The 24,072-nt window shown below is 43.7% G+C and overlaps 1 protein-coding gene across 6 annotated transcripts in view; it reads left to right on the top strand.

Annotated features, from left to right (window-relative positions):
• Positions 1 to 24,072, top strand: part of LOC121573988 (protein Aster-B) — a 95,443-nt gene that overhangs the window by 26,124 nt on the left and 45,247 nt on the right. For 5 of the 6 annotated variants that reach the window (XM_041886432.2, XM_041886431.2, XM_041886427.2 and 2 more), the window contains exon 2: positions 18,078 to 18,318. In XM_041886432.2, the coding sequence (XP_041742366.1) occupies positions 18,078 to 18,318 (241 nt within the window). Of the gene's footprint in view, positions 1 to 9,948; positions 10,450 to 18,077; positions 18,319 to 24,072 lie in introns of those variants that run through there. The other variant, XM_041886428.2, reaches the window with a different exon arrangement.

Genomic DNA, 24,072 nt, shown 5'->3' with positions numbered 1-24,072 from the left:
AGTTTATGGGGAAAAATGTATTCTATTAAAATGATGGTTGTTCCTAAGTTTAATTATATTACAATGAGGCTACCAATATGCATTCCATCATACATTTCTAAGCAGTGTGACGGTATTATTAAATGGGAGGGAAAAGACCTCCCATCTGTGTGCAGAAAAGGCATGCCCCAAAAGAAAGAGGAGGGTTAGGATTCCAGATGTGATACTATACAATGTGGCTTTCGAGCTATCCAGAATGGCTAAGCATTGGAAAGAGGAGGTTGAGGAGAGATGGGTTACGTTGGAAAGTGGTTTGACAGCTCCTTTTGAACAGTTACATATTCTATCCCAAAAAAGAGCCAATGATACAGATATTCAGGGCATCAATCCAATTCCAGACCATTATAGGGCAGTGTGTTGTCAATACATAAAAGGATCAAAGAGTCTCCACATAGACAAAAATATGCTTCTGTATGGTATAATCCTACTATTTGTGTTCGGAAACAGTCAATAATTTGGATAAATGGGTAAGAGAAGGGGTTCATACTCTGGGAGACCTGCACAAGAATGAGGTATTTTTGTCATTTTAAGAAATTGGGAATAAGTATAAACTTGATAATGTGATAATGACATATGGAGATATATGCAAATTAAAAGCTGTGTGTCAACACCAGGTGGTGCCATTATGTCAAAAGGCAACAATGTTGTAGAATATTTATTTTCACTACCAAGCTCTGTACAATCAGCTTCTTTATGTTACAAAATGCTGTTAAAGGTGAATAATGACACCTGTGAAAACTTGAGAATTGTGTGGCAAGGGGATTTACAATGTGAAATAGATAAGAAGACATGGTTGTATAATATTTCAAATATTGGGCAACATGTCAGAGAAGCCAAGGAAAAAAGGTATACAATTTAAAGTTTTTCATAGATAATATTTCACTGATATTATTTCACTCCCCTAAGGTTACAGAGGATGGGTTTGTCACGGGATTATGTGTGTTGGCGAGTTGAAGGGGAAAAAGGAACCCTCCTACATGCACTGTGGGAATGCCGAGTTGTGCACCCCCTATGGGACAAAGCCTTACAGTGCATGGGAGACGGCCTTGGATTCCATGTACCTAGGTCACCAAGACTGTCTGTTGAGTGACAAGTCTGAAATAAGAGGGATTAACCTGACAGAATGTAACATATTATGTTTAGGTATTGTGTTAAGGCTGGTCCTGAAACATTGGAAACGCTTTAGTGAGCCAGTGTTCATGGAGTGGTTGAATATGTTGATAAAAACAACATTGTATGAAATCATGTTGGAAAAGAGGTTGGAGAAAAATTATAAAAACTCAAAAAAAGATATGGGAATGATTCATGTGTTTCCTTAAGGGCACATAAATAATATCATGGCCATGAAATAGCATATCATTTAACAGGAAAAAATCTTCCAATGTATTTGTGTTTTGTATTTGTGTTTTTTGTTTTGTTTAATTCATTGTTTTTTTTGTGTTAAAGATTAAAATTATTAAATAAATTGTCTATACAAAAAATGTTTTGTAAAGACCATTGGTGTTTAATGTGAGGGTTTCAGCCTGTAATATCCTTTATATTTTTCGTTTACACACTTTTATTTATTATACTATGTCAATATGTATTTGTTGTTGGCATCAAACTGGTGGCACTTGTGGAAAAAAGTCAATAGTGGGAAGAGTTGCAGAGTTAATTGAAAATAATGCCATTGTTGATTAGATGCTTTTTTCATTAATAAAGCTATTTTCTATTGAACCATAAATCAAATCAAATCACATTTTATTTGTCACATACACGTGTTTAGCAGATGTTATTGCAGGTGTAGTGAAATGCTTGTGCTTCTAGCTCTGACAGTGCAGTAATATCTAACAAGTAATATCGAACAATTTCACAACATATACCCAATACACACAAATTATATATATATATATATTTAAGAATATATATATTGTGACGTCACGAGAGGCTACACAGCTTTCAGCGGGATTGCTCAAGTAGTGCAAGGAGACCAGGTTCAACCAAAACAAGGATTTTATTAAAGGTCTTGGGAAACTAACGAAAGTATAACACAACTCTGTTCTCTGGTGGCTCTTTAAGGGTTAACAGTTCAGGGATGTCTCTTCCACATCCAAAATCATAACTCTCCCTCGCTCAAATAACTTTTCCCCAGCCTTACTGTAGTCCACGTTGCAGCTAGTGGCCAACCCAGCAAAACGTCCTTCCAAATGTCCCACACGTATTTCCACAGGTGCATATATCCAAAGGTGAGTATTTCCCAAAGGTAAGTATCTCCAAATCCTTATATTCCTCATGGAAGTGGACGTGCAGCACTCTTGTCCTCCAGAGAGCCCAGGTTGGAGACTGTGTCTCTTCACCCCCCACACACCCCCTCAGTGTGTCTCTTCCCTTCCCAAACCTTCAGCTCATCAGCTCCTCATTTGTTTCAGCTGCGTGGGAAGATTGGCCATAGAGGGGTGGAGTTCCCGACCATACCAGCAGATGGAGCCATAGCTGTCTGGGTTTGCAGCCACCTCAGGGGATGTAACGTCCCTCCAGGACACAGCCTCTCGTGACATCACACATCCCCCCTCCTCGGGACCGACGTCCTCGTCGGGGTAAAGGCAGCGAAGAAGGCATCACGCCGGGAGAGGGCGTCCGCATTGCCGTGGTGCTTGCCAGCCTGCTCTCTCTTCAACTCCTCCACCTCTAGGACCAGGGACTCAGCCTCCTGTTGTCTCTCCTTGAGTTTCTTACTGAACGCATCAGCCTTGGTTTTAGCAGAGTTTAGCTTCTGTTGAGCAGCTTTCCGTTCCTTCTCTCTCTCTGCCTCCGCATTCTTCATCTTGTTCTCCAACACCTTGTACTTCTCCTCTGCCTTCTTCTGGACCTCCTTACTACTGCGCAGGGTCTCCTCACACTCCTCGATGGTCCTGCGCAGCCTCTCCAGCTCCTCCTGTTGCTTATGGAAGGAGCTCTGTTGGAGTTTAGCCTGGAGGATATCTAACTCTTCTGTCTTCATGTCTAACTGTTGCTTTAACAAACGATACCTCTCAGCGGTCCCCCTTCAGACCAGACAGTTCTTTGTCCAGATTCTGTAGCTCCGTCTCTGTGTCGGTCTGGGCACCTGCCATCCCTATCAGAGCCCGGGCGGGAGTGAGTAATTCGGAGGATTGCACCGGAGCCTTCCCAGGATGAGTCTTGCCTCTCCGTTTCCGAGGTACTCGGGTTATCCTCTCCTGAGACTCTCTCCAGAGTGGGTAAAAGGCTGGGCAGTCTCGTCCAATTAGGACAGGGACGGGGAGGGAATCAACCACCCCCGCCGTCGTGTGTATGGTTCCCCCGTGTGCTGGTCATTGTAAGTTCAGTAATGGGGTATTCTCTGGTGTCCCCATGGACACAGGAAACTGGGAGGACTTTCCCCGGGGTCAGACACGTTGGGCCCACCAAATCCTTACGCACCAGGGTGGCCCGGCTACCAGAATCCAGTAAGGCCTCCACATCATGGTGATTCACAGTTACCGGGCAGGTGGGGGGTCGATCTGGGCCGCCATCTACGACTCCCAAGAGCGAGGCAAAACGGTGTGTGGGTGCTGAGCTGGAGGACTCCGCAGTGGGCATAGGTTCATCGGCTGGTTTCCCACACTGCCAGGAGATATGTCCCATCTCCCCACACCGGTAACACTGTCGAGTTTCCCCCTCCTTGTGTACTCTTCTTGGACCCGCCTGGTTTCTGGCTCCCCCTGGAGCCGGGATAAGTCCTGACGTGGCTGGGTTCGAGACCTTGGGGTCCTTTGGACGGGTTCTTCCCATTTGTGGTGGGGCCGCACTCCTGGGGTCTTTTTCGGGAAGCATTCAGCATCTCCGCTGTGGCCTGGTACTTTTCCACAGCTTCCACGGTCAGATCAGCCGTGGTCAAGGCCTGTTGACTGATGACCCGTTTTGCCTCATAAGGCAGGGGCGCGTAGGTAACGATCCACCACAACGGCCTCCACCACCGCCGCTGCTGTATTCCTCTGCGGATCCAGCCATTTCCTTGCGATTCGGACAAGTTCATGCATCTGCGCCCGAGGAGGTTGGTCTGGTTGGAAGGTCCAGCTGTGAAAGCGCTGGGCCATACCAAACTTTGTGAGTCCATATCTGCTGAGGATCTCAGACTTCAGGGCATCATAGTCAGTAACCTGGTCAGGGCCCAGGTCCCGGACAGCATTCAGCGCTTCCCGGTTAGAAAGGGGGGCTAACAGACCAACCCACTGTTGCTTGGGCCAGGCTTCCCTAGTGGCCGTGGCCTCAAATGCATGCAGGTATGCCTCAATGTCATCGGTAGCTCCCATCTTAGATATAAAGTCACTTGCCTTTATTGGGCGGGTATTTTGGACCACCCTCTGTCTCTGCAACTGCAATTCCTCTGCCTTCAGAAGGTTGGCTTTCTTTTGCTCCTCCAAGAGAGCCACGTTTGCTTGCATCTGGGCTTGCTGGCCAGCAACAAGGGCTTTCAATATGTCCTCCATTTCAGTCGGGCGGGAGCCTACGGCCAACTTGGAAAACTGGGTGATCAAACCTTCGGTATCCTCCTCTGACATGCACTATTAACGCTTGAGCGTGCCTGTATTCTCCACCATCTGTGACGTCACGAGAGGCTACACAGCTTTCAGCGGGATTGCTCAAGTAGTGCAAGGAGACCAGGTTCAACCAAAACAAGGATTTTATTAAAGGTCTTGGGAAACTAACGAAAGTATAACACAACTCTGTTCTCTGGTGGCTCTTTAAGGGTTAACAGTTCAGGGATGTCTCTTCCACATCCAAAATCATAACTCTCCCTCGCTCAAATAACTTTTCCCCAGCCTTACTGTAGTCCACGTTGCAGCTAGTGGCCAACCCAGCAAAACGTCCTTCCAAATGTCCCACACGTATTTCCACAGGTGCATATATCCAAAGGTGAGTATTTCCCAAAGGTAAGTATCTCCAAATCCTTATATTCCTCATGGAAGTGGACGTGCAGCACTCTTGTCCTCCAGAGAGCCCAGGTTGGAGACTGTGTCTCTTCCCCCCCCCACACACCCCTCAGTGTGTCTCTTCCCTTCCCAAACCTTCAGCTCATCAGCTCCTCATTTGTTTCAGCTGCGTGGGAAGATTGGCCATAGAGGGGTGGAGTTCCCGACCATACCAGCAGATGGAGCCATAGCTGTCTGGGTTTGCAGCCACCTCAGGGGGATGTAACGTCCCTCCAGGACACAGCCTCTCGTGACATCACAATATATATATATATATATATGGACAAGCAATGACAGAGCGGCATGGACTAAGATACAGTAGAATATTAAGGTCTAGCTACTAGAAACTGATGGACAATATGGACACAGATATACAAAAATTATACTATACAGTATGTGAATACATGTTTTGAAAGTTATTCAAGGTTAAATTACCAAAGTTACGATAGATTGCCATATATTTTCTGTTAATTACCAAAACTACTGAAGATTCCGGTAACTTTGGTAAATTACCGGTAGCTTTGCAACTCTAACCAGGACGGCCGATAGGTACTTAGCATAGTAGGAGGCTAATCCTTCTCTTGCTAGAACAAAATATGTACTTGCTGCATACCGACCTGGTTTCGGCAAACCTGACGTTTCTACAAAAGCAATAAGGCCCGAGGGGTTGTGGTATATGGCCAACAGGTTACCAACATACAGTGCTATGAAAAAGTATTTGCCCCCTTTCTAATTTTCTCTACTTTTGCATATTTGTAATACTGAATGTTATCAGATCTTCAACCAAAACCTAATATTAGATAAAGGGAACATAAGTTAACAAATAACACAACAATTACACATTTATTTCATAAACAAAGTTATGCAACACCCAATTCCCCTGTGTGAAAAAGTAATTGCCCCCTTACACTCAATAACTGGTTGTGCCACCTTTAGCTGCAATGACTCCAACCAAATGCTTCCTGTAGTTGTTGATCAGTCTCTCACGTCGCTGTGGAGGAATTCTGGCCCACTCTTCCATGCAGAACTGCTTTAACTCAGTGACGTGTGGGTTTTCAAGCATGAACTGCTCGTTTCATGTCCTGCCACAACATCTCAATTGGGATTAGGTCTGGACTTTGACTAGGCCATTCCAAAACTTCCAATTTGTTGCTTTTTAGCAATTTTCATGTAGACTTGATTGTGTGTTTTGGATCGTTGTCTTGCTGCATGACCCAGCTGCGCTTCAGCTTCAGCTCACAGAGGGATGGTCTGACATTCTCCTGTAGAATTCTCTGATACAGAGCAGAATTCATGGTTCCTTCTATTAAGGCAAGTCGTCCAGGTCCTGAGGCAGCAAAGCATCCCCAAACCATCACACCACCACCACCATGCTTGACCTTTGGTATGATGTTCTTACTGTGGAATGCAGTGTTTGGTTTCGCGAGTGCTTCGGGACAGTCTCTGAATGTCCTTGAGTGGCCCAGTCAGAGCCCGGAATTGAACCCGATCGAACATCTCTGGAGAGACCTGAAAATAGCTGTGCAGCGACACTCCCCATCCAACCTTACAGAGTTTGAGAGGATCTACAGAGAAGAATGGGAGAAACTCCCCAAATACAGGTGTGCCAAGCTTGTAGCGTCATACCCAAGAAGCCTCGAGGCTGTAATCGCTACCAAAGGTGCTTCAACAAAGTACTGAGTAAAGGGTCTGAATACTTATGTAAATGTGATATTTCAGTTTTTTATTGTTAATAAATTAGCAAGAATTTATAAAAACCTGTTTTTTGCTTTGTCATTATGGGGTATTGACCACACGACTGAACAGTAGTCCAGGTGCGACAAAACTAGAGCCTGAAGGACCTGCCTTTTTGAGAGTGCTGTTAAGAAGGTAGAGCTGCGCTTTATTATGGACAGACTTCTCCCCATCTTAGCTACTGTTGTATCAATATGTTTTGACCATGACAGTTTACAATCCAGGGTTACTCCAAACAGTTTATTCACCTCAACTTCCTCAAGTTCCACATTATTTATTACAAGATTTAGTTGAGGTTTAGTGTATAGTATTGAATCATCCGCATGCATAGACACACTGGCTTTACTCAAAGCAAGTGGCATGAGGTTAGTAAAGATTGAAAAAAGTAAGGGGCCTAGACAGCTGCCCTGTGGAATTCCTGATTCTACCCGGATTATGTTGGAGAGGCTTTCATTAAAGAACACCCTCTGTGTTCTGTCAGACAGGTAACTCTTTATCCACAATATAGCAGGGGGTGTAAAGCCATAACACATGTGTTTTTCCAGCAGCAGACTATGATCGATAATGTCATTAGCTGCTCTGAAGTCTAACAAAACAGCCGATTCAATCTTTTTATCATCCATTTCTCTCAGCCAATCATCATTCATTTGTGTGCTGTGCCTGTTGAATGTCGTTCCCTATAAGCGTGCTGAAAGTCTGTTCTCAATTTGTTTACTGTAAAATAACATTGTATCTGGTCAAACACACATTTTTCCAAAAATGTACTAAGGGTTGGTAACAGGCTGATTGGTCTATTTGAGCCAGTAAAGGGGGCTTTACTATTCTTAGGTAGCGGAATTACTTTTTCTTCCCTCCAGGCCTGAGGGTACACACTTTCTAGTAGGCTGAAATTGAAGATATGGCAAATAGGAGTGTCAATATCATCCGCCATTATCCTCAGTAATTTTCTGTCCAAGTTGTGAGACCCCGGTGGCTTGTCATTGTTGATAGACAACCATATTTTTTACACCTCTTCCACACTCACTTTACGGAATTCAAAATTACAATTCTTGTCTTTCATAATTTGGTCAGATATACTTGGATGTGTAGTGTGAGCGTTTGTCGCTGGCATGTCATGCCTAAATTTGCTAATCTTGCCAATGAAAAAATCATTAAAGTACTTGGCAATATCAGTCGGTTTTGTAATGAATGAGAGATCTGATTCAATGAATGATGGAGCTGAGTTTGCCTTTTTACCCAAAATTTCATTGAAGGTGCTCCAAAGCTTTTTACCATACAATTCCTCATCAATCATTCTTTATGTCATTTATCTTTGTTTCATTGTGTAGTTTCTTCTTATTTTTATTCAGTTTAGTCACATGATTTCTCAATTTGTAGTACGTTTTGCCAAACGGTTGTGCAGCCAGACTTATTTTCCATTCCTTTTGCCTCATCCCTCTCAACCATACAATTTTTCAATTCCTCATCAATCCACGGGGATCAACCAAAGGTCACAGCTTCCTCTTTCTGAAAACCTTGTCAGTCTCATTTCTGATTATCTGGGTTGTTTGTATGTTGTCTTTGTTGTCAAAGCTATTCGCTGCTCTGGCACCCCAATGGTGGAACAAGCTCCCCCACGACTCCAGGACAGCGGAGTCTCACTGACCACCTTCCGGAGACACTTGAAACCCTACCTCTTTAAGGAGTACCTGAAATAGTATAACAGTAATCCTTCTACACCCCCCCTTACCAATTTGTAAGTCGCTCTGGATAAGAGCGTCTGCTAAATTACTTAAATGTAAATGTCTTACTTTGCACTGGCTCCCCCTCTCTTCTTTCATGTCTTCTGGGCTGGGAAGGATTGGAGGATGAGGGGATAGTGTCATGGAGGGGTGAAGGGAAGGGAAAACACGGGTCATGTGTGTTCTGATGCCAGGCACTCTTGAGACCCAGCTATGTGCTTGTTGGTGCTTTCTTTCCTGGGAGTCGTGTCAAAACGCCCATCAATTCCCCCCAGGGCTGACACATGGGGCTAGAACCTTCTCCTCCTCATCTCTCTCTCTTTGCCTACACCGCTATCTCCCTCTCCCTCTCTAACTCTCTTTCTCTCTCCCTCTCTCTTTCTCTCTCCCTCTCTCTTTACCTCTCTCTCTCTTTCTATCCTCCCTCTCACTCTCTCTCCCTCCATCCCTCTCTCTACCTCCCCTCTCTCTCTGGGTGGCTTTCCAAATGCACAGCCAATCTTCAGTTATCCTGATGTGACCCTTTGAACATAAAAAGGTGTCCTTCCTTTCTTCCTTCCAGCACTTCGATGGAAACCTGAATTGGTTCTCGCATTGGTTAGGTCCACACTCTCTCCCGTTGCCAAGATATTACAAGTTAAGCAGTGCCCTGTTAACCATTTATTAGTGTACACCGTAGCAAAACGTTTTGCAACGGGAAGTGTTTTGGTCCGTTTTCTTCCATTTGGTATCTAGTGAATACAGTATGACCCTGAACTTTGTGATGCTGCAGATAATTATGGTTCTATACCAAATCATGGGTTCTATCTATACCTAATTACTGACTAGTACCATTTTCAATGCAACCTCTAGTGTATACTGACTCTGTGCTTGGATACACAACCTGTTGGGGCTTTCCTAACCCCATGCCTCATGGAATATTAGTCTGAAAATTAAGGCATATCTGAGCACTTAGTGAAAGGAATATTTGTTTTTCCTCCACTGTCCTTGTGCAAATCAAAGCCTAGTAACCTGGATGCCTGATATAATCTTTTCCACAAATAAGCATTTCTGTATCGGAACAAAAGAACATGCCATACATAGCTAGAGTATATCACCACAAAGGATCATGGTTTCATTCATGGTTTCATAACAACAGTAATAGACTTAATTGGCAAACTGATGGTGTTAATGTTGCAACACTCTATGTGTGAGAGAGAGGAGAAGGAGAGGAGAAAGGTTGGGTGTGTATGTTTGGATCTGTGTTTGCACGTGTGTGTGCGTTCTTGCATGCATGTGTGAAAAACAGACCATGGGGGAGGAGAGGAGGAGAGGGCAATAGGAGGAGAAGTTGGAGGGGTTGTGGTGGGTGTGTGTTTGTTGAGGGAGGGGCAGATGGGGATGAGCGGATGGGCTGACAGCGAGGGTTAAGTGACGTCAGCCAGCACGGCTCCATTCATGAACAGCATGAATAATTGAGGAGCCGGCCCCGGAAGCCACGCTGCACCAAACAGAAGCCATTATGCAAAGCAGATAGCATCGGCAGCCATCTCTCTCCACCCTCAGCATCATCCACACCATAGAGAAAGAGAGGGGGAGAGAGAGGGAGGCAGGGAAAAGGCATGTAACGGAAGCAGGGAGAACGGGAAGAGCGAACAGGAAGCCAAGGAAGGATATAGAGAAAGGAAGAGAAGAGAGAAGAGGCTTTGCAGCAGCTGAAGAACGCGCCTGTGAATCACTCTACAGAGAGAGGGAACGAGAGAGAGAGAGAGACAGACAGACAGACAGAGGGAGGCCATGACGGTGTTGAGTTAGGGCGTGCTCCACTGGTTGCGAGTGATATCGGAGGGCTAGCCCCGCACACGGACCCCTCTGTCTGGGATGCAATGGGAGGCGTTTCCCCCCTCTCCATCTCCTCTCTCTCCTCCGGCTCCTCTCTTCCTCCTCGTGCTGATCGCTGAGTGAATTAATGAATGAAGCAGGTGGAAGTTGATCAGGCGGTTTGAGTCCTTCATGGCTACCAGGTTAGTTCTTATCATTGCTTGAGAGGTAATTCATGTTAGCATCCTCACCTTGCACTGTCTAGTAGAAATAAATAGGAGGGCTAAAGTGGCTACTTAGCTTACGCTAGGCTACTTCTAATTGTGGCGTCCAAGGATGGAGGAGACTGGTTACCTCGTCAAACACACCAAAAGGCTACAGCTAATACGGATCAGTCCAGTCATTCTATTGTTTATTCTTCTCTCTGAATGGGGATGGGAAGTGGTGTGTGTGTGTGTGTGTGGGGGGGGGTAGTTACAGTCTTGTCTACCAATTGGCAGTTACAGTCTTGTCCCATTGCTGCAACTCCCATACAGACACGGGAGAGGCGAAGGTCGAGAGTCGTGCGGCCTCCGGAACACAACCCAACCGAGCCACGCTGCTGCTTGACACAGTGCCCGCTTAACCCGGAAGCCAGCCGCACCAATGTGCCGGAGGAAACGCTGTACACCTGGCGACCTGAGTCAGCGTGCACTGCGCCCGGCCCGCCACAGTAGTCGCTAGTGCACGATGGGACAAGAACATCCCTGCCGGCCAAACCCTCCCCTACCCTGGACGACACTGGGCCAATTGTGCACCGCCCCATGGGTATCCCGGTCGTGGCCGGCTGCGACAGAGTCTGGACTCGAACCAGGAAACAACAAATAATTTGAATAACCAGCTGATAACTATGAGAGAGAGAGAGAGATCCTTAGAATGACTATGAGACATTGAGATTCAGGATGGCTGGCTGCGTAATGCATCCATCTCCTCCCATATTGATATCAGCTCGATTTATGAGCATATTAAAGGTAAAGCACCAGGAGCATATGCGTCCAGGGTTGTCGGTATGTAGCATTTCTTTGGTGCATATTGGAAAATCACCATGATTTTCTTTACGTTTTGACACATTTCCTTTACGTTTTGGCACGTTACGTTTTGACACGTTTCCTTTACATTTTGACATGTTTTAAGAATGTCAACTCATTGTCTTTGCATGCCTCAATTGATCCGTCACACTTAGCTATATAATGACTCTGTTGACCCGAAACATAAACCATCGTTCCACCCTTTCAGTGTCATTATTATAAATGTAACCTGTGCTGCTGGGGTCTTGTTTTCAAGACCAGGAGTATGACCTCATGCAGAGTAGCTTGACCTGTGTGAATGATAGTGTAATTTGACCTTTGACACAAGGCAACAATGTGGGTGGGGGATATGGGTCTTTCTATTAAATAGGGTACCATTGAAGATTTCCTACGCTGAACAACTTGTTCCAGCTGTTGATAAGTCATTGATAATAATCTGCAAAAATTGTTCATGTGATTACATTAAGATATAAGTGGGGGAACATAGCTATATTAAATTAAATTCACATTAAAACTTATGTTTAACCCTTTCTCATGGTGTCTTGATGGATTTGTCAAAAATTGTGTGACATAAAACATTACTTTTCGGTCCTTACATTTATTAATCAGTTAAATTAGACATTGAACTTGAAGAATCCTGGATCTAGATGTCAGACAGTTTTTTTGCATAGAGATCTCAGAAATGCAGTGTAACTATGTAACATTTAGTGTCTCCTTATGTTACAGGGTGAAAATAGTTTTCATGGGCACACAAATCCCCGAATGTATGCGGTTGCAAAATTGAATGCTTCTAACCAAAAGAGTCACCTTACCTTGATACGTAAAATCTAAATCGATATTGTCAACGAGGTTCTTAAATAATTATGGATAATACTTGTTGGATACGCATTTGGTTTCGAGCTGTTTAATTATGTCATGAGATTTTCACACATCATCATCTGATCATGGGAGGAATTTTCTGAATGACAGTCAAGTCACAAACAGCTGTTGTGATAGTGGATGTGATGCAACAACAGCCCAAGAGCTGGAAAAAAGGTGTTCGCCAGGAATGTCAAGAATATTTTGGTGTCTCATTCATTACGCCGGTAAAGATAGTTCTGCCTGGATCCACGTTGCATCTAATATCCCTAGCGAATTGATGTTGATCATCTGTTGTTGTCTGCTTGATTTGCAGCAGGGTCTCGTTAGATTTAACAGAGAAAGCATCAAGGTCATGAGTTAATGTTTTCATATGTTTTTGTGCCTCGGATTGGACACCAAGTCTACTGTGCGCAATTGTGTAGGATAGACTATTGCGCAACACCCAACTCTATTCCTATGAATTTTTCTAGATATAATGACAACAAATTACATAGCCTAGTGAGCTTATTCACAATATGATCTGGTAATGAAATAACATGACAAATACATTTTGGTTTCCATGTTACACCTGCAATTTTAAACAATACAAGGGGCGTGAAGTAGCCTACTTGAACTTGAATTTGGAGCTCAGAAATTAAAGTACTAGAGTAGGCCTACCTTGAAAATCTGACATTTCCTCAATTTGGTGCTTGAAAAGTCCTTATAATTTTCCGTGATTTCATCTGTTTTTGTGAGAGATGTGGCCACTTTCGTTTGTTTCCCTCCGCTTCAATTCAAGGGTGTTGCCCAAATTGATTGTCAGGCAAGTCCACATTATTCTCACATATTTTAGAATGTAATAATTATATGAATATCAATGCATTGGCAAAGCCAAAGAAATTCCTAATTCTTAAATATGTTCTGTGTTCTTTAGGGTTGGGCGGTATCCAGATAGTCATACCTTCATACCGTTCCTGTACCATGCCGGTATACGGTATTACCAGCAGGGGTGCTATTTCTTTCCAAACAAAAAAAAAGAATACAATTTCACTCATAAAATTGTTTGGGCAGCAGGGATCTTGATCCAGGAGGGGATTGATTGTCTCTGCTGTAACCAAGAAGCTTGATCTTGCAAGCTAGCCACTTATGGTATACCGCCCAAGCCTAGTGTCCTCATACAAGGGTCAAATGCAGATGCACGTAAACTCAACCAGAGATTTTGGAAAATCAACCCTTGTGACTGTAATTCTGATGGTGTTCTATGCCTTTTTGCATGCTTTGTGTCACTGTTCCTCTTCAGCACTGAGAACGGTATGCATGTATGCATAACAGTTAAGATAACCATAAACCTAAAATATGTTTGTATGCTAGGCTACAGCACATACTCAGCTATTGGGCGACAACACGTACTCAGCTATAAACTACAACACATACATTTACATTTACATTTTGGTCATTTTAGCAGACGCTCTTATCCAGAGCGACGTACAGTTAGTGAATGCATGCATGTTTTTTTAGTTTTTTTCATACTGGCCCCCCGTGGGAAACAAACCCACATCCCTGCCGGCCAAACCCTCCCCTACCTTGGACGACGCTGGACCAATTGTGTGCCGCCCATGGGTCTCCCGGTCGCGGCCGGCTGCGACAGAGCCTGGACTCGAACCAGGATCTCTAGTGGCACAGCTAGCACTGCGATGCAGTGCCTTAGACCACATACTTAGCTATAGTTTACAGCAAACATACTAAAGTATTGGGCTACAGCACATAACTATCGGTTACAGCACATACTTAGCTATCGGCTACAGCTTCGCACTGAACGGTAACAAATAAAGCAGCATAATGAAGGCGCATATAGAACCTTTTGTGAGGGTTATATGAAGCGAGCCATTGAACCCTTATTGTTTCTATATTTTTGCAACATTTCTTCTGAATGTAGGCTTCAGTATTTGCTGTAGCATAAAGCTTAGGGTCAAATCCAGATGACTGTTACAAATGGGTCTACACCTGTATAGCAGGTGGATAAGTGTCTCTGAATGCTGTCAAGCCACAAAGCAAATGTGTAATGAAAACGAATGAATGCCAGGACGTTGTTGTTTCTAAGGTCTGTTTTTACAGATGCAACACCCTGATACAAAGGTGATGCACAAGACAGGGGTATTAGTAAAGACATCATATAACGGTATAATAGACATGATATAACATGCTGACACTAGTGAATGTAGGGCTTTGATGAGGACCCCCGGTGGTTCACAGTGGTAATGGCTTTACTGTGTGATACAGAGTGGTAGATGAGCACAGGTTTCCATGGGTTGCGTGCCAAATGGAACCCTATTGCCTTTATAGTGCACTACTCATAGGGCACTGGTCAAAAGTAGTGCTTTATATAGGGAATAGGGAGCCATTTGAGACATATTCATGGTCTTTACTTGCTATCGGTACACGAGCACTGGTGCACTGATATCAGAGAGGGTTGCTTTGGCTCATGCAACTTGTTGTGATTTATTCTCGATAGGCGTGTCTGCTATACAGTATAACTAATGCAAATCAGAAAAGGGTGGTGGGCCGAGATATAGGAGGACGGGCTCAATGTAATGCCTTGAATGTAATGTAATTCCCCCCCTCCACACACACCTCCTCATCCTCCTACCCAGCTACAGTGGGGGAAAAAAGTATTTAGTCAGCCACCAATGGTGCAAGTTCTCCCACTTAAAAAGATGAAAAAGAGGCCTGTAATTTTCATCATAGGTACACGTCAACTATGACAGACAAAATGAGGAAAAAAAATCCAGAAAATCACATTGTAAGATTTTTTATGAATTTATTTGCAAATTATGGTGGAAAATAAGTATTTGGTCAATAACAAAAGTTTCTCAATACTTTGTTATATACCCTTTGTTGGCAATGACACAGGTCAAACGTTTTCTGTAAATCTTCACAAGGTTTTCACACACTGTTGCTGGTATTTTGGCCCATTCCTCCATGCAGATCTCCTCTAGAGCAGTGATGTTTTGGGGCTGTCGCTGGGCAACACGGACTTTCAACTCCCTCCAAAGATTTTCTATGGGGTTGAGATCTGAGACTGGCTAGGCCACTCCAGGACCTTGAAATGCTTCTTACGAAGCCACTCCTTCGTTGCCCGGGCGGTGTGTTTGGGATCATTGTCATGCTGAAAGACCCAGCCACGTTTCATCTTCAATACCCTTGCTGATGGAAGGAGCTTTTCACTCAAAATCTCACGATACATGGCCCCATTCATTCTATCCTTTACACGGATCAGTCGTCCTGGTCCCTTTGCAGAAAAACAGCCCCAAAGCATGATGTTTCCACCCACATGCTTCACAGTAGGTATGGTGTTCTTTGGATGCAACTCAGCATTCTTTGTCCTCCAAACACGATGAGTTGAGTTTTTACCAAAAAGTTCTATTTTGGTTTCATCTGACCATATGACATTCTCCCAATCCTCTTCTGGATAATCCAAATGCACTCTAGCAAACTTCAGAAGGGCCTGGATATGTACTGGCTTAAGCAGGGGGACACATCTGGCACTGCAGGATTTGAGTCCCTGGCGGCGTAGTGTGTTACAGATGGTAGGCTTTGTTACTTTGGTCCCAGCTCTCTGCAGGTCATTCACTAGGTCCCCCCGTGTGGTTCTGGGATTTTTGTTCACCGTTCTTGTGATCATTTTGACCCCACGGGGTGAGATCTTGCGTGGAGCCCCAGATCGAGGGAGATTATCAGTGGTCTTGTATGTCTTCCATTTCCTAATAATTGTTCCCACAGTTGATTTTTTCAAACCAAGCCGCTTACCTATTGCAGATTCAGTCTTCCCAGCCTGGTGCAGGTCTACAATTTTGTTTCTGGTGTCCTTTGACAGCTCTTTGGTCTTGGCCATAGTGGAGTTTGGAGTGTGACTGTTTGAGGTTGTGGACAGGTGTCTTTTATACTGATAACAAGTTCAAACAGGTGCCATTAATACAGGTAACGAGTGAAGGACAGAGGAGCCTCTTAAAGAAGAAGTTACAGGTCTGTGAGAGCCAGAAATCTTGCTTGTTTGTAGGTGACCAAATACTTTTTTTCCACCATCATTTGCAAATAAATTCATAAAAAATCCTACAATGTGATTTTCAGGATTAATTTTTTCTCAATTTGTCTGTCATAGTTGACGTGTACCTATGATGAAAATTACAGGCCTCTCTCATCTTTTTAAGTGGGAGAACTTGCACAATTGGTGGCTGACTAAATCCTTTTTTTCCCCACTGTATAATAAGCATCCCAGTATGGTGTGTCAAGACAGTTTCCTGTGTGTAGTCTGGAATAGACCAGATGAGGATGTATAGAGTAATGAAATGATAGATGAGACTGTTAGTTACTCTACAACATGGCTGTTCAATGTCGGCCAAAACACTTTCGGTTTTCTCTCTTAATCCTAATTTACTACCAGGTAGAAACAAAAACTAGAAGTGTTTCGGCCCTCCAGGACCGGAATTGAACAGCCCTGCTCTACACTGATCCTCCCACCATCCCTTCTTTAAGGCAACACACAAACACAGAGCATTTTACGATCACTTTCAACCAGGTGGGTACGGTTTCATAATGCTACTCTCACCTGCTGGAGTTGGGCGAGACATACCAACAACCTCAGCTGAGCTCTGTGCATGTGTGCGTGCCCATGTCTATGCCTGTAATGTTGCCCATAGCAGGCCCAAGTTCTATCTGCAATATTTTTAAAGCTGTAATCTAATGAATACAAGTTAGATTTTATCAAGTGAATTAGGGAGAATTACTGAAGCGTTGTGTGCAATGACACAGCAATTGAAAGAGAGTGTAAAAGTAATGTGTCTCAATAGTTCAATTTCAATATAATCTCCCATATTGTACCAGACAATATACCCAGCAGGGTATCCTATGCCCTCCCTCTCTCTTTTGTTGGAATCTGTTCGCTTTTCCTGCCTGCCAGCCTGACACACACACACACACACACACACACACACACACACACACACACACACACACACACACACACTCAATAATACAGTCTACACCCAAAGCCCCTGGGTGATATAGAAAGGGTTGTAAACTGTGTAGAAAGAGAGAGAGGGAGGGAGGGATAAAAAAGAGTGTGTGAAAGGGGGTGCCAGGACACTCCACAGGGGCACGTTGCGTGGGAGCTTACTGTTGGTATAGAGAGAGAGAGAGAGAGAGAGAGGGATGGAGACAGAGAAGGAGGGAGGGTGAGCTGGGGCGCCAACCCCTGCAGCAGAGCAGCTGTTCTCTCATCAACCATGAAGAGAGTTTAGTGAAGTTAGTGTTCTCTCCACTGAGCTAGACAACATGGCCAGAAGAGCCTTAGTTGCCTGACGTCAAATGAAGTACACTGAATCTGCCAGCCCCTAGACCTGAAGGTCTGGGCCCGTGTTCATAGAATATCTCAGAGTGCTGATTTAGGATCAGGTCTCCCCTATATTCATTATGATTTAAAAGGCAAACTGATCCTCGATCATCAGTCCTATTCTGAAATGCTTTATGAATAAGTGCCCTGGAGAGTAGACTCTCTAGTGGTCTGGATATGACATCAGTTAGTCCATAAAATGGTCCTCTCTTGTCAAGGGCAGAGACGGTGCCTCATCGATGTGCTCTGTAGTATCAAAGACCAATCTTTTCCACTGGAGGAAGTGAACAGATTATTGTAATTGGGGAGGTTGTTGCTTTCTTTAAATTGTCTGATGGTCAAACAACTCAACTTCCAATGGAGTGGACGTTTTTTATAGTCTTTGTAGATTGAATAAAAAAATGTGCACATTATTCATGTTGAGTACAGATTCGCATCTCAAGAATTCAGCCCATAAGTGCTGTGAGTATCACAGAGTTTAAGCAGTAATATTAATCATTCTCTCTCTCACACTTCCTCTATCTCTCCCCAACAGCACTGCCAGCAATTCGAACCGGAGCACGCCCACTTGCTCGCCCGTCCTGCGCCATCGCTCTCGCTCACCCACGCCCCAGCAGAGCTTGGAGCACAGTGGTGAGAACATGGTGGAGAAGGGCCACTTGGACCCCTCCTCTGACAAGGACAAGTCCCCCTCCACCCCCGAGCAGGTGGTGCAGCGCACCTACAGCCAGTCGGTACACTCCGCCACACGCAGCCACGGGGGCAAGAACTCCAAGGTGAGCCTGTGCGCCTGGACTGAACACACACTGGATGAAACACATACGCATGGGCCAAAACACAATTGTGTATTGGTGGAGAAAATATAGGTAGGAACACACTCTCAATTAATTCAAAGGTTAAGGCAACACACACCCATTCCAGAAGGGTTTCCCCCTATCTCAGACCTGTTGTCCTGACTTAGTTTAACTTCTTTGGTAATTAGAGAAATAACCATGCCCTGGTCTGGACCAGGTGCCCATGTGCAAGTATGGACGTGCCCCAAACACTCTCTAGCCTCTCTATCCCCACCACTGCATATCATCACACAATTGCTCGGCCTTTTAATTAAATCTTCACTATAAAGTGGTTTGCCTTTTGGGACTTCTGATCCGCTGTAGCTAAAAGTAATCCACACTCTCACAACAAAAGAAACAGCAGCGATCTTGGTACAAATGGTATAATCGATTACTTTCTCCCAATTGAAATTGATATACTGTAGAATATATTCCAATGCGGGCTGTCAGAATGAAATTGACATGGTCCTTCTGTGAAGAATGTTTCTCTGCCATTCTGTAGTGGATTTTGAAAACCTGCATCTTAGTCAAGTACTCAAGTATACTCAAGTATATCATAGTAAGGTTATTCTCAACCTTTTTCATATCCCATTCCATGCTGATGTTTGCCTCTCACTTCCACTCTCAGGTTGACTTGTCCGTCACTTGTCATGCTTTTGTTTGCCATGTTACTCCTCTGTTTTACTTTTGAGACATGGTTGTTACATTTCTGCACCATCTGCACCATCTTAAAACCAACCACAAGCCAAGTCTGTAACTTGAAACTTTTCTGTTCCTCATATATTTGCTCTTTCTTTTGTTTTTGTTTTCTGATTTTCTTTGTTCTTCTTCTCATGCATGCTAGTCTCACAAGCGACTTTCCAAAGTAAGCATCAGTCTTTTTCTGGTCTTTCTCCTCCCTCCTTCCCGCTAGCTTGTACTCGTGACTTGCCCACTATCCCTGCGATACGCGAATTGTTTTTCCTCTATGCCACCCTACATTATGCTAAGCTAACGTGCGCCTCTATCCTGTCTTTACCTATCCTACCCTATGCAATCCTGCCCTACTCTACCTGATGAGACTACCCAACACTTTCTATGCTAAGCTATGTTAGCCTTACTTAGCTTACCCCTTGCTAACCAACTGTATTAGCCTACCCTTGCACTGACCTGATCTTGACTCCCTCATGCCATGCTAACTAGAAGCGCTAACTCATAATGTACTTTTTATGCTGCTAGAGCAGATGATAAAATGGTTAACCATGGTAACTGGAAACATTACCCTAAATTACCATTGCTTATCTTTCCATGCCTCTATCACACCACATTATCCCATCCTACCTTAAAGGTACACTCATCAATATGATGTCATCATACAGCGCTGGGGGCCACTTCCTGTTTACAGACATCAACAACAGAATTAAAATTTGCCAAGACTGCCACTATTGGCTCTTTTCAATTTATGAACTCCCTTGAGGCATGCCCATCATACAAAGCAGGGTCACTTCCTGCTTATAGACATCAAATATAACTGAACTCTAGTGGTTTCTTAAGTCTTTAAGCAGGAATTGACCCCGCTTTGTATGACGTTGTCATATTGCAGTGTACCTTTTATCCACCCATCTCACCCAAATGCTCATTGTCTGCATTTACTTCTCCCGTCCCAATGAAATAACATCCTATCAGGGACAACGAAATCGAAATAGGAAAAAGATACATGGAAGAATATGACATATTACAACTGAAGTAAAATTATTTGACTGGAAATGTGGCCTATGTCAATTACAATGATGTAGTTAACGCATTTATTTGCAGACAATTAGCCTACTTAGCCAAATTATGCCTACATCGAGGCTACTCTTCTGCAAAACTAAAGTTATTGAAGACAAACTTTTTATGAAGTACCACATTGTAAATGAAAGTGATAGGTAATGCAACAACATGTGTGATAGACAATTTAAATATCATTATAAAACAAAGCACTTTGCATCTGATTCTTTGATTAAGATAACAACTTCCAAATAATAACAAATTACTTTCCTTACCACATTTCCTTCCAATTCAGACATTGTTTATTCAATAAACTACAATATGCCACAGTAGCCATACTGGCCTGGAAGAACTTATAAAGGTTCGCTATTGAGTGTTAGCACGTTGTTCTACAAATAAAGAAATAATGTCTGCTGTCCACACAACATAGGAAATGTTACTCTTCACTACCAGCCTAACCACAAACACGATAAAAAAAAACATTATTATAATATCATTTGTGCAACTTTAAATACAATATCGATTTACGATCATGATTTACAGTGCATTCGGAAAGTATTCAAACCCCTTCACCTTTTCCACATTTTGTTACGTTAAAGCCTTATTCTAAAAATGATTCAACTGTTTTTTCCCCACATCAATCTATACACAATACCCCATAATACCCCATTTGCAAATGTATTAAAAATAATAAACTGATATCACATTCACATTAGTATTCAGACCCTTTACTCAGTACTTTGTTGAAGCACCTTTGGCAGCGATTACAGCCTAGAGTCTTCTTGGGCATGACGCTACAAGCTTAGCACACCTGTATTTGGGGAGATTGGATGGGGAGCGTCGCTGCACAGCTATTTTTAGGTCTCTTCAGAGATGTTCGATTGGGTTCAAGTCCGTGCTCTGGCTGGGCCACTCAAGGACATTCAGGGACTTGTCCCGAAGCCACTCCTATGTTGTCTTGGCTGTGTGCTTAAGGTCGTTGTCCTGTTGGAAGGTGAACCTTCACCCCAGTCTGAGGTCCGGAGCGCTCTGGAGCAGGTTTTCATCAAGGATCTCTCTGTACTTTGCTCCGTTCATCTTTCTCTCGGTCCTGACTAGTCTCCCAGTCCCTGCCGCTGAAAAACATCCCCACAGCATGATGCTGCCACCACCATGCTTCACTGTAGGGATGGTATTGGCCAGGTGATGAGCGGTGCCTGGTTTCCTCCAGACGTGACGCTTGGCATTCAGGCCAAAGAAGTCAATCTTGGTTTCATCAGACCAGAGAAACTTATATCTAATGGTCTGAGTCCTTTAGGTGCCTTTTGGCAGACTCCAAGCAGGCTGTCATGTTCCTTTTACTGAGGAGTGGCTTCCGTCTACCATAAAGGCCTGATTGGTGGAGTGCTTTAGAGATGGTTGTCCTTATGGAAGGTTCTCCCATCTCCACAGAGGAACTCTGGAGCTCTGTCAGAGTTACCATCAGGTTCTTGGTCACCTCCCAGACCAAGGCCCTTCTCCCCGAGTGCTCAGTTTTGCCGGGCGGCCAGCTCTAGGAAGAGTCTTGTTGGTTCCAAACTTCTTCCTTTAAGAATGATGGAGGCCACTGTGTTCTTGGGGACCTTCAATGCTGCAGAAATGTTTTGGTACCCTTCCACATCTGTGCCTCGACACAATCCTGTCTTGCAGCTCTATTGACAATTATTTTGATCTCATGGCTTTGTTTTTGCTCTGACATGCACTGTCAACTGTGGGACCTTAAATAGACAGGTGGGTCCTTTTCCAAATCATGTCCAATCAATTGAATTTACCACAGGTGTACTCCAATCAAGTTGTAGTGTCAAGGTGACGTGTATGCCGGAAACGAAGTCAAGCGCAGGACACCGAACTACTGGCAGAACGTACTTTACTTAACACAGTAAAGAAAGTACAAAACAAACCTCCAAACAGGGAGGAACAAATAACGCATACAACCAGCACTGCCGACCTAACGGAAAACAATCACACACAATAACCAATGAGAGACAGGGGTTTATAAAGGGAATACAATATAACATAATGGGAAACAGGTACAAACAATCAGGACAAACTAGACAAACACCGAAACATAGATCGGTGGCAGCTAGTACTCCGGGGACGACGAACGCCGAAGCCTGCCCGAGCAAGGAGGAGGGGCAGCCTCGGCTGATTCCGTGACATGTAGAAACATCTCAAGGATGATCAATGGAAACAGGATGGACCTGAGCTCAATTTCGAGTATCATAGCAAAGGTTCTGAATACTTATGTAAATAAGATATTTTAGTTTTTTTATTTGTAATACATTTTCAAAAATTTATAAAACTTGTTTTCGCTTTGTCATTATGGGGTATTGTGTGTAGATTGATGAGTACTGAATACTTAACGAATGCACTGTAGTTTCAAATGTCAAATGTGTAGCCTACAGTTCAGAAATATTTCCTTTTCCCCTCTTGATAAGAAATGACCATGTTTTATTAGGACAAGTAAAATCATTAATGGATTAAATAAATTGGAAATGAAAAATGTATCCTACACCATGATTTCTTCCATTCATAAAATGTTTGGGTAGGCTCATTGCCATAGCAGATTTGCTGTGGTAAACGAGGAAATTAAATATATTATTTCAGTTGTTTGGAATGATTGTCAAATAGATAAATCGCCCTTCATCTGCTTAAATTGCAAGATTGAAATGTTCCGATGATAAAACCCACCAGAGAGCGAAATCGTATTGAAAAATGTTGTTTGCAATCAATCAGGACTAGAAGATAACCCCGACATCTGCGTTATGGAGCGGTAAATCAGTGGCGGATGATGGTTGCAATTGAGATCAGCTGTGCGGGTGATTTTAGCGCGTATTGATGCTTTAACGAGAGATCAGCTGGTGATAACCTAGTGGCCATCAGTGGTTGCAATTGGCTCAAGGTGTTTACTAAGAGTCTATACGAAGAGTAGGCTATACTTAGAGTATACTAAGGTACACTTGGTTGTGACCATATGGCTTTTGTTATCTTAATCTTCTTTAACTTCTCTTGACCTTGACTAAACCCTTCTCAGGGTTGTGTTCATTAGGGCACGCAACATAAAATGTTTTAAAACGTTTTGCAACGAAAATGAATGTTTGTTATTGAACAATGCCAGATAGTCCCTGCCGTTCTCAGTGGTTTCTCTTCTGTTTGGTGCCTAATGAACACGACCTAGCCTTCCTACCCTACTCTAACACTCTTTCCTGACGGCATCATGATCCCCTATGTGGCCCTCTGTCTGAAATGTTCTGTGTTACTGGTACTGAAGTTGCCCCTAGACGCTGATCTTGGGTCAGTTTTTTATTTTTCCCCACTAATGGTTAAGGTTAGGTTTGGGGGAGGGGAAGCTGATCCTAGATCTGTACCTAGGGGGAACTTCACCTCAGAGCTACTATTCATACTGTTTCTTTACTTTGATGGAGGACCACACTGTATGAGTGAAGTCTGTTCTGTGGTGTTTTGTAGCATTGCTGTGGTACCAGGACAGACTCCGAGCATGAATATTTGAAGGCATGTACGCACACACACACGTAGATATTGCACACACACAACTCCGCCTCCCACCAACCACCAATAGCTAGTAATACTTTCTGAACAAGCTAACATATGGAAGGGGAAACATTTAAATATATGTTTTTGGGTGTTTTGACACTTTATTCAGACAGTGAGAAAATTAGGTGGGGAGACAGGCAAGTGGGAGAAACAGTGTAAAGGATGGAGACTGGGATTGAACCATGGTCTCCGGTTGAGAGTTGTACATGTGACATGTGCCAGGGAGTGTTACCACTACACTATGGCTCTGCACATGGAAGGGGAAAAGTAACAGGAATTCACCATTGGTCACGATTCACCATTGGTCTCCTCTTAGTTGGAGGAGCACACACTCACCACACACTCATATCTTCAGCCTCTCCAGCCTCTGAGTTA

This window comes from Coregonus clupeaformis, chromosome 9, assembly GCF_020615455.1.
Source record: "Coregonus clupeaformis isolate EN_2021a chromosome 9, ASM2061545v1, whole genome shotgun sequence".
NCBI lineage: Eukaryota > Metazoa > Chordata > Actinopteri > Salmoniformes > Salmonidae > Coregonus > Coregonus clupeaformis.
Note: the sequence above shows the minus strand (reverse complement) of the source record. Positions and strands in the feature narration are given on the sequence as shown.